The sequence below is a fragment of the Terrapene carolina genome, unplaced genomic scaffold (assembly GCF_002925995.2).
Source record: "Terrapene carolina triunguis isolate 2854851 unplaced genomic scaffold, T_m_triunguis-2.0 Scaffold132, whole genome shotgun sequence".
In the NCBI taxonomy this organism is placed as follows: Eukaryota; Metazoa; Chordata; order Testudines; family Emydidae; genus Terrapene; species Terrapene triunguis.
This window is the reverse complement of record NW_020664483.1, coordinates 11,915,392-11,926,949: the sequence shown is the minus strand read 5'-3', so window position 1 is coordinate 11,926,949 and position 11,558 is coordinate 11,915,392. Positions and strand designations below refer to the sequence as shown.

Sequence of the window (11,558 nt, the reverse complement as noted above, 5' to 3'; positions counted from 1 at the left end):
CCGCAAATCCCACGCCCCTCCCGCCATGTTCCATCCCCACTAAAAAAGTGTACACCTGCTAGCTAAAACATATGGAGCCAAATGTTACCCACTTAAGGCTACAAAAATCTATTGAAATATTAATCCCAGCAAAGAATCAGGAACATATTGACTTATTTTCTATGAATGCATTATTCATCCACATCAGTTGTTGTTTTGATGGAATGGGTGGCAGATACACTTTGCAGATTTTTATTTCTCTAATTAGGTGCATACTAAAAGTTGTAGCATTTTGTGCAAGTAAAAGAATAAAACCTCTGCTGTTGAATGTAAGTTCTTTTTTGAGCAGCGAAAAGGTCCTGAGGCCTTTCATGTCAGTGACATAAGGCATCGCACACATTGGGAGTTTTCTTTTTTTTCCCCCTTTTGAGATACATAATGTGATTCTGAAATAGAAGTGACAAACATTTTTTAACATTGCATATGTTCAAAGATCTCTGCCAAGAAAAAAAAAAAAGAAAGAAACAAACTATTGGGACCAGGAGCTAAAAGTCCCACAGTTCCATTGTGATATATAATGGGGCAATGTCTCTGACCTTGTCAAATTAGCACAGAAAGAAGCATTCTGAACTGTTTAAGGGGCTTAATGTGCATTTCTTAAATGAATTTCTAGAGAATAATTTCCTATAGGATGGAACCCAATTCTATTCTGTGCTCTGAAGAACCCTGTTAAACCTTGAGAGGTTTATGAAATATGAAAATGTAGTTTGCTAAAGAGAGAGCCTAGGTGGTCTGCAGTAAATTAACCCAGTACTGCTGATTACTACCATTCTTGTGAGTTTGCTCTAAGGGATTTCCATGCTTACAATATAATACCATTTACTAACTGCTAAACTAGATTTGCCCTCTGGCTGCAAGGCAGCAGATATAGGTGTAAAACATGACTAGAAATTAGTTTGACTTAGAGCTACATTTCAAGACTAGAGCAGAGTTGTGTGTAAAGCACAACTAAATATAAATTGTTGCTTATTGTATTGTTTTCCCTGGTGAGCACGATGTAGTTAAGTTTTAGACTGCGATACAGTGATGGTCGGTGCCCTGCCTGCCAGGTAGAAATTACTTCTACTATACTGCATTTAATATTTAGTGTTCAGTAAATCAGGATATGTCTCTGTAAGGGTTGTTTTGTAACAATTAACCTCAGAAAGTGGCTAGCTCAATTTGCATGATAATGAGACATTCATCCAAGAGACATTGAAGTTAAACATGCTAATCAGTTTTTATGCAAACACCTGAGAGTTGGGCACAACAATGGACTTGGGTAAAAAAACCTTTTATTAAACGCAAATCAGTTTTCCAGTAAACACTGCCACAGACAAACTGATAAGGATCTACTGTGAAATACAAGGAGATGCGCCAGCAAGGCAATATTTTCAATGATTCCAGGTTGAATAGGAATACATTTACTATATTCTGAATCAAACGGACACAGTTAAAATCTTCATTATTGCATCAAAAGGGGGGAAAAGATTATATGATGGTAGAGAGGTGTCAGTGGGGACGGTTGCCTCTCTTTTCAGGAACATGACAGTTTTTCAGGGATATGACAGTTTTCTGTACTGTGTTGTATTACTAAGTTTACAGCCTTGCTTATGTCATAGTGAGTAGACTATCACTCTGTTTTTATATTTTATAAAATATAACTTTTATTTTGCAATTTACTCTGCATTTTGTACTCCAGGCCCAAAAGTACCTGATATTTTCATTTAAGGTAACTGGAACTGAATATTGTTCAATTGGGGTAACCACTGTTGGACATCTTGGAGAGAAGAGACAAGGAACTTGACTTTCAGAGGATGCCAAGTCAGGAATAGACATATGTACACTTGGTTAAGTGCAAAATAGACTGTGGTCCCCTCCTCCTGCTCCCCAACAACAGTGAAACAAGAGAGCTGGCGTTGGTTAGTGAGAGCAAAGGAACAGCCAAACAATCTGAAGGATGTCAGGCCAGCTGTGACGGGGTGTCAAGGTTCTTTTCTCTTTATCCACCCTGTTGGAAGGAGATACTGACTAATTTATGCAGACTCATTATGGCAGGTGCGCTTCTGGTGTGGAGTTAGGAGTGGCACTAATTAAAGGGATCGGGTCTCTACAGTGGAGAAGTCTCTGCAAGGAAGCCCTAAGAACAGCCAAGCTTAGGGAGAAAGCTTAGGCTGAAGTTTGTTGTTGTTTAAATTACCAACAAAACCACACCTGAAGAAGAGGGTAAGTGTAGACTGAATACAGTAGACCACATCCTCAGCTGGTGTAAATTGCTGTAACTCCACTGAAGTCAATGGAGCTTTGCCAGTTTACACTGGCTGACTATGTCTGGAGCACAGAGAACTGCAGCTGAATTTTGGGGAGGGTGTGTGGGAAGGGGAACCAGATAATGTACTCTCATCATATGATGGATGATGATGATGATGACACTCTTTCCATTCCACTAGTTTCTCTGGAGGATATTAAACAGCAGGTACTAAAGACACACCTTTTTAAAATCAGCAGGTCCAGATAACTAGCATCCAAGAGTCTTAAAATAGCTATCTGAGGAGCTCGCTGGACCATTGATATTGATTTTCAATAAATCTTGGAACACTGGGGAAGTTCCAGAAGACTGGAACAAAGTTAACGTAGTGCCAATATTTAAAAGGGTAAATGGGATGACTCATGTAATTATAGGCCTGACAGTCTGACATTGATCCTGGGCAAGATAATGGAGCAGCTGACTTGAGGAAGAGGACTTGATCAATACAGAATTAAAGGAGGGTAATATAATTAATGCCAGTCAACTTGGGTTTATGGAAAATAGATCCTATCGAACTAACTTGATGCCTTTTTTGATGAAACAACACGTTTGGTTGACAAAGGTAATATTGTTGATGTAATGTACTTAGACTTCTCTAAAGCATTTTACTTGGTACCACACAACATTTTGATTAAAAATTAGAATGATATAAAATTAATACGGCACACATTAAATGGATTAAAAGCAGATAGACTGATAGGTGTCAAAATTTAAACTTAAACGGGAAATAATGATCGAGTGTTTGCACTTCCAGTGTGCTCCCACAGGGCTCAGTTCTTGGCCCTATGTTATTTATCATTTTTATCAATGACCTGGAAGAAAATATAAAATTATCATTAATAAAGTTTGCAGATGACAAAAATTGAGGGAGTGGTAAATAATGTAAACACTGACACAGAGCAACCTGGATCGCGTGGCAAACTTGTAACAAGCAAACAGTATATGTTTTGTATCAGAGGGTAGCCGTGTTAGTCTGTATCTACAAAAACAACGAGTCTGGTGGCACCTTAAAGACTAACCGATTTATTTGGGCATAAGCTTTTGTGGGTAAAAACCTCACTTCTTCAGATGCAACTGAAGAAGTTAGGTTTTTACCCACAAAAGCTTATGCCCAAATAAATCGGTTAGTCTTTAAGGTGCCACCAGACTCCTTGTTGTTTTAGTATATGTTTTGATATAGCTAAATGTAAATGTAACATCTAGGAAAAATGAATATAGGCCATAATTACAGGATGGTGGGCTCTATCCTGGAAAGCAGTGACTCTGAAAAATATTTCGGGTTGCTAGCGGATAGTTAGCTTAACACGAGCTCCAGTACCCAAAAGGGCAAATGAGAGCCTTGGAAGTATAAATAAGGCAATTTCAAGTAGAAGTAATGAGATTATTTTACCTCTGCATTTGGCACTGGTTTGACCACTACTGGAATACTGTTTCTGGTTGAAAAATTGGAGAGGGTTCAAAGAAGAACCATGGGATTGATTAAAGGGTTAGGAAGTGTGCCTTATAGTGACAGACTCACATCTATTTAGCTCAACAAAGAGAAAGTAAACAATTATAGTCTGAAAGAACTGACACGAGGAACAAATATTTAATAATGGGCTCTTCAATCTAGCAGAGAAAGGCATAATATTTCCCTGGGTGGAAGCTGAAGCGAGACAAATTCAGACAGGAAACAAGGCATAATTTTTTAACATTAAGAGTAATTAATCATTAAAACATCTTACCAAGGGGCATGGTGGTTCTCCATCAATGGCAATTTTTAAATCAGTATTGGATGTTCTTCTTACAGATATTATGTAGGGAATTATTTTGGGGAAATTCTATGGCCTGCACTATACAGGAGGCCAGACTAGATGATCACAATTGTCCCTTCTGGCCTTGGAATTTATGAGTCCACAAACTGGTTCCAAATGTCAAAGGTTTTCTTCTCACTTTTATGCAAAGAATGATTTTTAAAGATTGCCCTTGTTACAGAAATCAAGTATGTTTTTGAAGATAGTAAGAAATATTTTTATTTTATTGCTAATCTATTTATGTTCACCTTGATAAACATGTTAATATCTAGTACAGGGATCGGCAACGTTCGGCACGCGGCTCGCCAGAGTAAGCACCCTGGCGGGCCGGGCCAGTTTATTTACCTGCTGACGCGGCAGGTTCGGCCGATCGCGGCCCCCACTGACCGCGGTTCGCTGAACCGGGCCAATGGGGGCGGCGAGAAGCGGCGCGGGCGAGCGATGAGCTGGCCGCAGCTTCTCTCCGCCCCCATTGGCCCAGGACGGCGAACCGCGGCCAGTGGGGGCCGCGATCGGCCGAACCTGCCGCGTCATCAGGTAAATAAACTGGCCTGGCCCGCCAGGGTGCTTACCCTGGCGAGCCGCGTGCTGAACATTGCCAACCCCTGATCTAGTATTTTAAAATGCTCATCAGAATAGATTAAGGAAAACCATACAATTTATAAGAAAAAAAATTTCTAGAACACTAGTTAGACCTTTTCAGTGATTACCAACTGATGGCCCACAGTGGGGTTTCTGCTACTAGTATATGATTTCACACACAAATCAGATCTTCAGCCAAATCAAGCACCCCTCCTGTTCTCCAAAAATTAACAAACAGCCCAAGAGATTACTTCTGAATTGTTGCATTCATTGATATACAATAGTCTAGCATGCATCATGCTTTAAAATGCATCCCATTGAGGACTTAGATTTGATGTGCTCCTAAGCACCAGGGAACACAACAATATAATGGGGAGGTGCTATACTGGGACCCAAGACAGACACAGTGACACAGCTGGACCTCCAGTCCATCTTTAGAAGTAGTGATGCTGTAACACATGATTTTGTTAAAAACATTTGTACTGTGGCGGCACACAATGGCCCCAGTCAGGACGTGGGTTCCATTCCACTAGGCGGTACACAAAAATATAGGAAGCTAGGGTCCTGTCTCTGAAGAGTTTACAAAAGAAAGGGATGATTATAGTGAGCAAGTAAAGGGGTGGGGGATCTGCAGGCTGGAAGGCTCAGAATTAGAAGGAACTGGTTTAGAGAAGGCAAGAAAAGGAGGTAGCAAGTGCTATTCCCAATGTTAATGATTATTTACACCAATATATGCAGTCTGCAAACTACATGCCACTTTACAAACAGATTGAGTCACATTCCTTTCCCTAAAGTGTTTACAACTCAAGTAAAACACACAGAGAAGATAAGCACTCCCAATGCAATCCATGACTGCTACAGCTCTTCTGAACTCTTATAACAAGGCCTCCATTCAAGCCAGAGACAGGGATTTCTAAGAGCCTGGGGAGGACATTATAGCAAGTTAATTGAAGGAGCTAGAAAAGCGCTGGGGCAGCACACTGAGCCAGAAAGGAGTAGGAAGAACCAGAGAAGGAGAACAGGACATAGGAAAGGTTCAAATATAGGACAGGCAAGGGACAAACATAAGGGAGGGTATAGATAACGTCCAGGGAAATAGATATGCTTTGTGTCTTAAAAACAATAGCCTAAGCCATAGAGCAAGATGAGAAAATAGCTTTTGTCTAAAGAACTCTTGCCCATCTGTTTTACTCTAATTTGCAGTCTACTTTGCCAAAAGAAGTCAGGCTCCCTGAAGCACCATTAAAATAAAAATGATTAGGAAGGGAATTGAAGCAAATAGTACATACAAGTTGTGAGATGCAGATTTAGTTCTGGAAAAGGAAAGGTTGTTTGGTTTTTTGACATTTGTGGTGAAAAAGCACAAAATTGAAATAGGATCAGGCAAAACACTGAAAACGCATAGGGCTGGATGGAATATTTTCAGTTTCTACCATTACATCTGTTTTAGGATTTAATAAACCAGATACAAATAGCCCAGACTTTCAAAAATACAAGCATAAAGTTAGACCTCTAAGGCAAAGTTTAGACACCTAAAAAAATGGCCAGATTTTCAAAAGGGCTGACTAAGCATCTAGAACAGCTATTGACTTCACTGCTGGAGTCTTGAAGACCCATGGAACTCTGGAGAGTCAGGCCAGTTTTTTAGGGACTTAAATATGGACTTCAGAGTGTAACTTTGGTCATCCATTTTAAAAAAAACTTCGCATACAATTTTTGCATTCAACTCTAAAGCTGCTGAAAATACCGTGCTCAATTTATCACTTACTATCCCTGGACAATCTTGGTAAACAGAACCCCAAAGATACATTTCCAAGCTGAAATATCATATAGATGATTATTTAGGAAACCATTCTAACCTGAGCTATGCAAAATTAAACATTTTGTGAGAAAAGTATTAAACAAACAATGCTAGACACTTTGAAATCTGCTGGCTGTCAAAATATGGAAACAGGCATAGCTTAAATTTAAGACATCATGATTATTTTATTCATTCAGTCACTTTTTTCTGCTCAATTCTCCAGTTCAGTGCCGCTTAATATATTCCATCAGAGTTAAGAAGAAAAAAAAGGAAGAGAAACAGAGCAGGAGGTATGGAGACCACTCTGTTGAAAGCATTTTGTTTCATAAAAAAAATAACCGTCATGACAGTGTAGTTGTGGAAGTAGTTCAGGTCTGTTAATGTTTGACATAGGTGTGAAATTTTAAGTAAGTAGACAGTTTCCAATGAAAAGTAATACTATAATAAAGTGAAAGGAACCTAAAAATTAACAAACTCAGAGATTATTTTCATCATAAAGCTCTTTGATGTAAACCAGCTCCTAAAAAACTACTGTCCCTGGTAGCTGTTCCACTGAAGCTCATTATATACATTCCCTTTACAGGATTCTCTTCATTTTTATATGAAAACTTTGTCTCTCAGGAACAACTTTACGCAGAGGATGTGTTTTTACTTTGCCTAGAAACGTCACACTGAACAGGAAATGTATTGTTTCAAATAGAATATATTTCCCTTTAGCCTCCATATAGCTTATTAAATATGATAATATTCCTGCTATATACGGTCCAAACTACCACTGATGTTTCGCACCTGCTTTGTTGTATTTTACATAGTCCTAATTTCAAAGGATCAGTTGCATACTTATTACTATGGTCTTTCACAATTTTGGGGTCAAACTAAGTAATCCTGAAATCTGATCAGGAAAGTTTTTTTTATTTCATACCTCATTGTGATTCTTGTTCAACCATTCCTTAATAGTGGTAAGGGCAATAACAGCAGCAGGCTCATTTGGAAAACCTGAACAAAGAATGGAAATAAAAAGAAGAAATGGGTTAGTTGTGTGTGTATAAATACATACGGAAAATATAAATGATCTGATAACGTCATGTGCTACAATATTTTTTATCAGCAGGAGCTGGGGATTACAATTGGTAAAAGTTTTCCAAATTTACATTTATCAACATTTTGAGTTTAAAGAAGGATGATTTGCAGTTTTTTAATGAAAATATCATCCCATTTTAATTCCAGGCATATACCTAGTCAATTTTTTTTAATTTTGAAGTGTTAAATTAAAAAAAAAAAAACATGGCAATTTCCCCCCCCCATATTTTGATCAACTCTATTTGGCAAAACTCTATTATTCAAGAGTCGTAGAGTACAGGTCATACCACAGAATTGGAAATAAAACCTTTATATCACACAAACATGTATTATGTGTATGCTTCATAACATATAGAAAAACTCTTTTAGAAATATCTTAAGAGTTTTTAAACATCTACCTTTTTTAAAATCTATTTGCCTGTAAAACCACGAGTCCAACTCTGAGAGCCTCATAAGGAGGAAAACAAATGTAACATACATTTTAGAGACCTCTACTAATCTACTATGTAAGATAACGTTGTAAATGTAAGAGTTTACTAAGCATAACATTTTGAATATAAGGTCAGATATTTCCGGATAGACCAAAGATAGTGAAAAGAATTTTCCAACAGTATAGAGCTCATTGCCTTCATGGTTTGTAGGTATAAGACCAAAAGATGTTTTCATTGCTTTTCCTAGGAAATTCCAAATTTGAAGGGATAGGCTATTTTTGTGATAAGTACTTTAAAAAAAATAGAACTGTTCAGTGGGTTGGATTATTAAAATATTCTGGGCAGAGATAAAATGGTGGGTCAAATGCGACTGAGATGGGCAAAAGTGCTAAAAAGAAACACCTTTATCACAGTTTGGTATACATCAGTGTACATGTATAGTATTTTACACTTTATTCACACACCACATAGGTGGAAACAGTTCCCCACTTCCTGAAAGTGAAAAAAGAAAACCCCTCAATGGCCTTGATTGTCCATTGCCTTGCAGCTTGATGGGCCTAATTCTCATTTGTACTAAGGGTACATTATGGGTACGTCTATACTTACCTCCGGGTCTGGCGGTAAGCAATCGATCTGGGATCGATTTATCGCGTCTTGTCTAGATGCGATAAATCAATCCCGGATCGATCCCGGAAGTGCTCGCCGTCGATGCCGGTACTCCTGCTCCGCGAGAGGAGTACGCGGAGTCGACCGGGGAGCCTGCCTGCCACGTCTGGACCCGCGGTAAGTTTGAACTAAGGTACTTCGACTTCAGCTATGTTATTAACGTAGCTGAAGTTGCGTATCTTAGTTCGAAGTGGGGGGTTAGTGTGGACCAGGCCTTAGACTCACTTTAGGATCTCTTTAAATTGCCAGAGCAGTGACCATGACATTTAAGGAAACTCACCCCTTTGGAATTATTTTAATTGTTACGTTTGTGTGCCTTAATGTTAGCCAAACAGGCCAAAGTATTTACATGCTTCAAACGAAGTGTCCATTTGCTTTGAGTCATGTCTCCATAACATCATTTCCCCTAAAAGAAGGATTTTACCCTCATCAAGTGCACAGTTTTGAACTGAGAAATGAGATGTCTACTGTCTATTAGTTTAGTAGGTTAAAACACAAACAGACATTAATAGCACTTGATTAGTATTAACATTCAATATATGCAAATGTTGTACACGTTTCTCATTAAAGAATAAACCTTTCCTTTTAGGGCCCAAAACCAGAGAGGTGCCAAAGACCTTCTACCCTTATTGAAATCAATGGGAGTTGATCAAAGGGGGTTCTCTGCAATTTGCTGGTATGATCCCCTAGGGTTGCACGTCCTTGAAACAATTAACACAGATGCTGTTAAGTTTACTTGGTCCTCCCTCAGTGCAGTGGGCTGGACTTGACTTCTCGAGGTCCCTTCGAGCCCTACATTTCTATGAGTCTACGACTCTAAGTTATCAAAGCAAATTCCTCATACCACAAACCAATGATCAGTTCTTTTTTAAACTAACAGAACCCAAAGTGGGCTCTTCTTAACACTATCAGACGGTCAAATTCTGCTCTAGTTGTATACTGATAACATTGACTTCAAACAGATGTGTGCGAATGCACCCCAGAGAAGAATCCGACTCTTTGTATGAATTTCATTTCAGTTGGGTAACAGACATTTAAAACAGACATCTGTTACATGCAAATTAATAAAACTCTTCCTATAAAACCAGGCCAGCATTTCCCTGCCTTGTATTTGACATGTCTGCATGGCCACACAATGGTTGGGTAGTAATGCCAAGCATATTTCAGACATCAAAATTTTATCATTGTTTATACATGGAATGTTTAGTTACAGAACAAGTCTACTTCTAGCAAGATTTGCCTTTAAGACTTGATTTTCCTCCCCACTGCAGGGCTCTTGCCCAAAGCTGTGATAAAATATTCTCAATTTTATGGAATTATAAATCCCTGAGTAAATTGTACATTATTTAGAAAAATGCTTCCATACTAACTAGCCTTAAACAGAAGTTGATCTACAAAATTGGTGCTCATTTACCACTAAATAGCCAGGATGTGAAAGAAACAGCTTGGGGAACAAAATAAAAACCCTGAACTCTACTTATGATTTCAAGAACTATCTTAAAATCTATAGGAGCCTTTTATGACAACAGTTACAAAAAAAATAAACCTAATTACTTTACACATTTTTTTCTGGCGATATTACTGAAAAAGACAATCACATCGGCTTTATGCATAACTAATACACAATGACAAAAGGATGGAATTTCGCTTGCTATTTTGTACTCTCTCGGCACAAAAGGCCCTACATGTGCCTGAATCCAGTGAACATGAAAACATTTAGCTTTGTAGACTTAGGTGAAGGGAGACGAAGTGCAATGTGATCTTTTAAAACATGTTTTTGTTTTGTTTTTATCTTAAATCTGCATTTCTCAGCCATAACAGCCCTTGTCTGCTCACTCCCACCCTCCCTCCCACACACATACTGTTTCCTTTCTGCACAAAAAGCAATCTCAGTGAGCACGTGGGAATCAAATTACTTGAAAGAAATGAGTTTGAGGAGCGTCATGGTTAACCAATTGCTGGAGCAGCAGCTTAGCCAATTCTGACTAACGGCTCAATTTCACAAAAGATAAAACAGGTAAAGTAATAAGATCGACATTGGCCCATATTACTGCGGTGAATGTTCCTCCAGAATACTGAAAAGGACAAGGGCACAAAAAGCCAAGGGAGCATTAGCCATAAGGTACAAGCAAACTCTGTATCCACACAGCACGTTATTTGAATTATTTGGGGGAGGGGTAGTATTTCTCTTGTGAAGTTTAAATTTAATTTAAAAGAAAAAGTTTATTTATACCCACAGCCCCTAATATGAAACAGGTTTTCCCAGATTCTCCAGTGGCTAAGATGGCAGCATCTTGGAAATAATACTGGGCAGCAACGTAAAAACATTGAGAGTCATCTTAGTTGAAATGGAAATTTTGATCTGACCCTCACCATTCTGCTGGGACTGCGAATTACCACTCACATTCTGTTAGCAGTAGCCATTTTAAAATCTTTTCCTTTTACTATAGCAATATTCCTATCACAGTTTGCAGGGGCTTATGTTGCACCCACTATGTTAGCAGGGCTGGCACGCTGTATAAAAACGCTGATGGATTTCTGCTGACTCACTGAGATAGGTGTGGCTCATTAATCCTACATTGGATTTAAGATGGCAGAAGGAACTAGGGTCTGAGGCAGACAGTTCCTAGGGGATTTGAAAGAAAGAACTCTAGGCTAGACTGAGCTTTGTTATGGTATTGTTATTTCACACTGCCAATAAAAGAATTCCAGAAAGTGGGGTGAGTGTGGGCACTCACCCAGTGTGTGTTGTTTTGTTGTACCGGATTGGGAAAGGACTTCAGCCATAACTAGGCCATGGATGATACAGTGGCATAGCTCCTGTGGTGCGGATGCTGACTACAGTGAGAGAAGGGGTTTTTCCATCCCTGTAGGAACTC

The 11,558-nt window shown here is 38.8% G+C and overlaps 1 protein-coding gene across 1 annotated transcript in view; it reads right to left on the bottom strand.

The window, feature by feature from the left end:
• The window catches only part of MACROD2 (mono-ADP ribosylhydrolase 2), a 1,327,587-nt gene that overhangs the window by 355,770 nt on the left and 960,259 nt on the right, over positions 1 to 11,558 (bottom strand). The window contains exon 8 of the mRNA XM_026653173.1: positions 7,425 to 7,498. Within this exon, the coding sequence (XP_026508958.1) occupies positions 7,425 to 7,498 (74 nt within the window). The remainder of the gene's footprint in view (positions 1 to 7,424; positions 7,499 to 11,558) is intronic.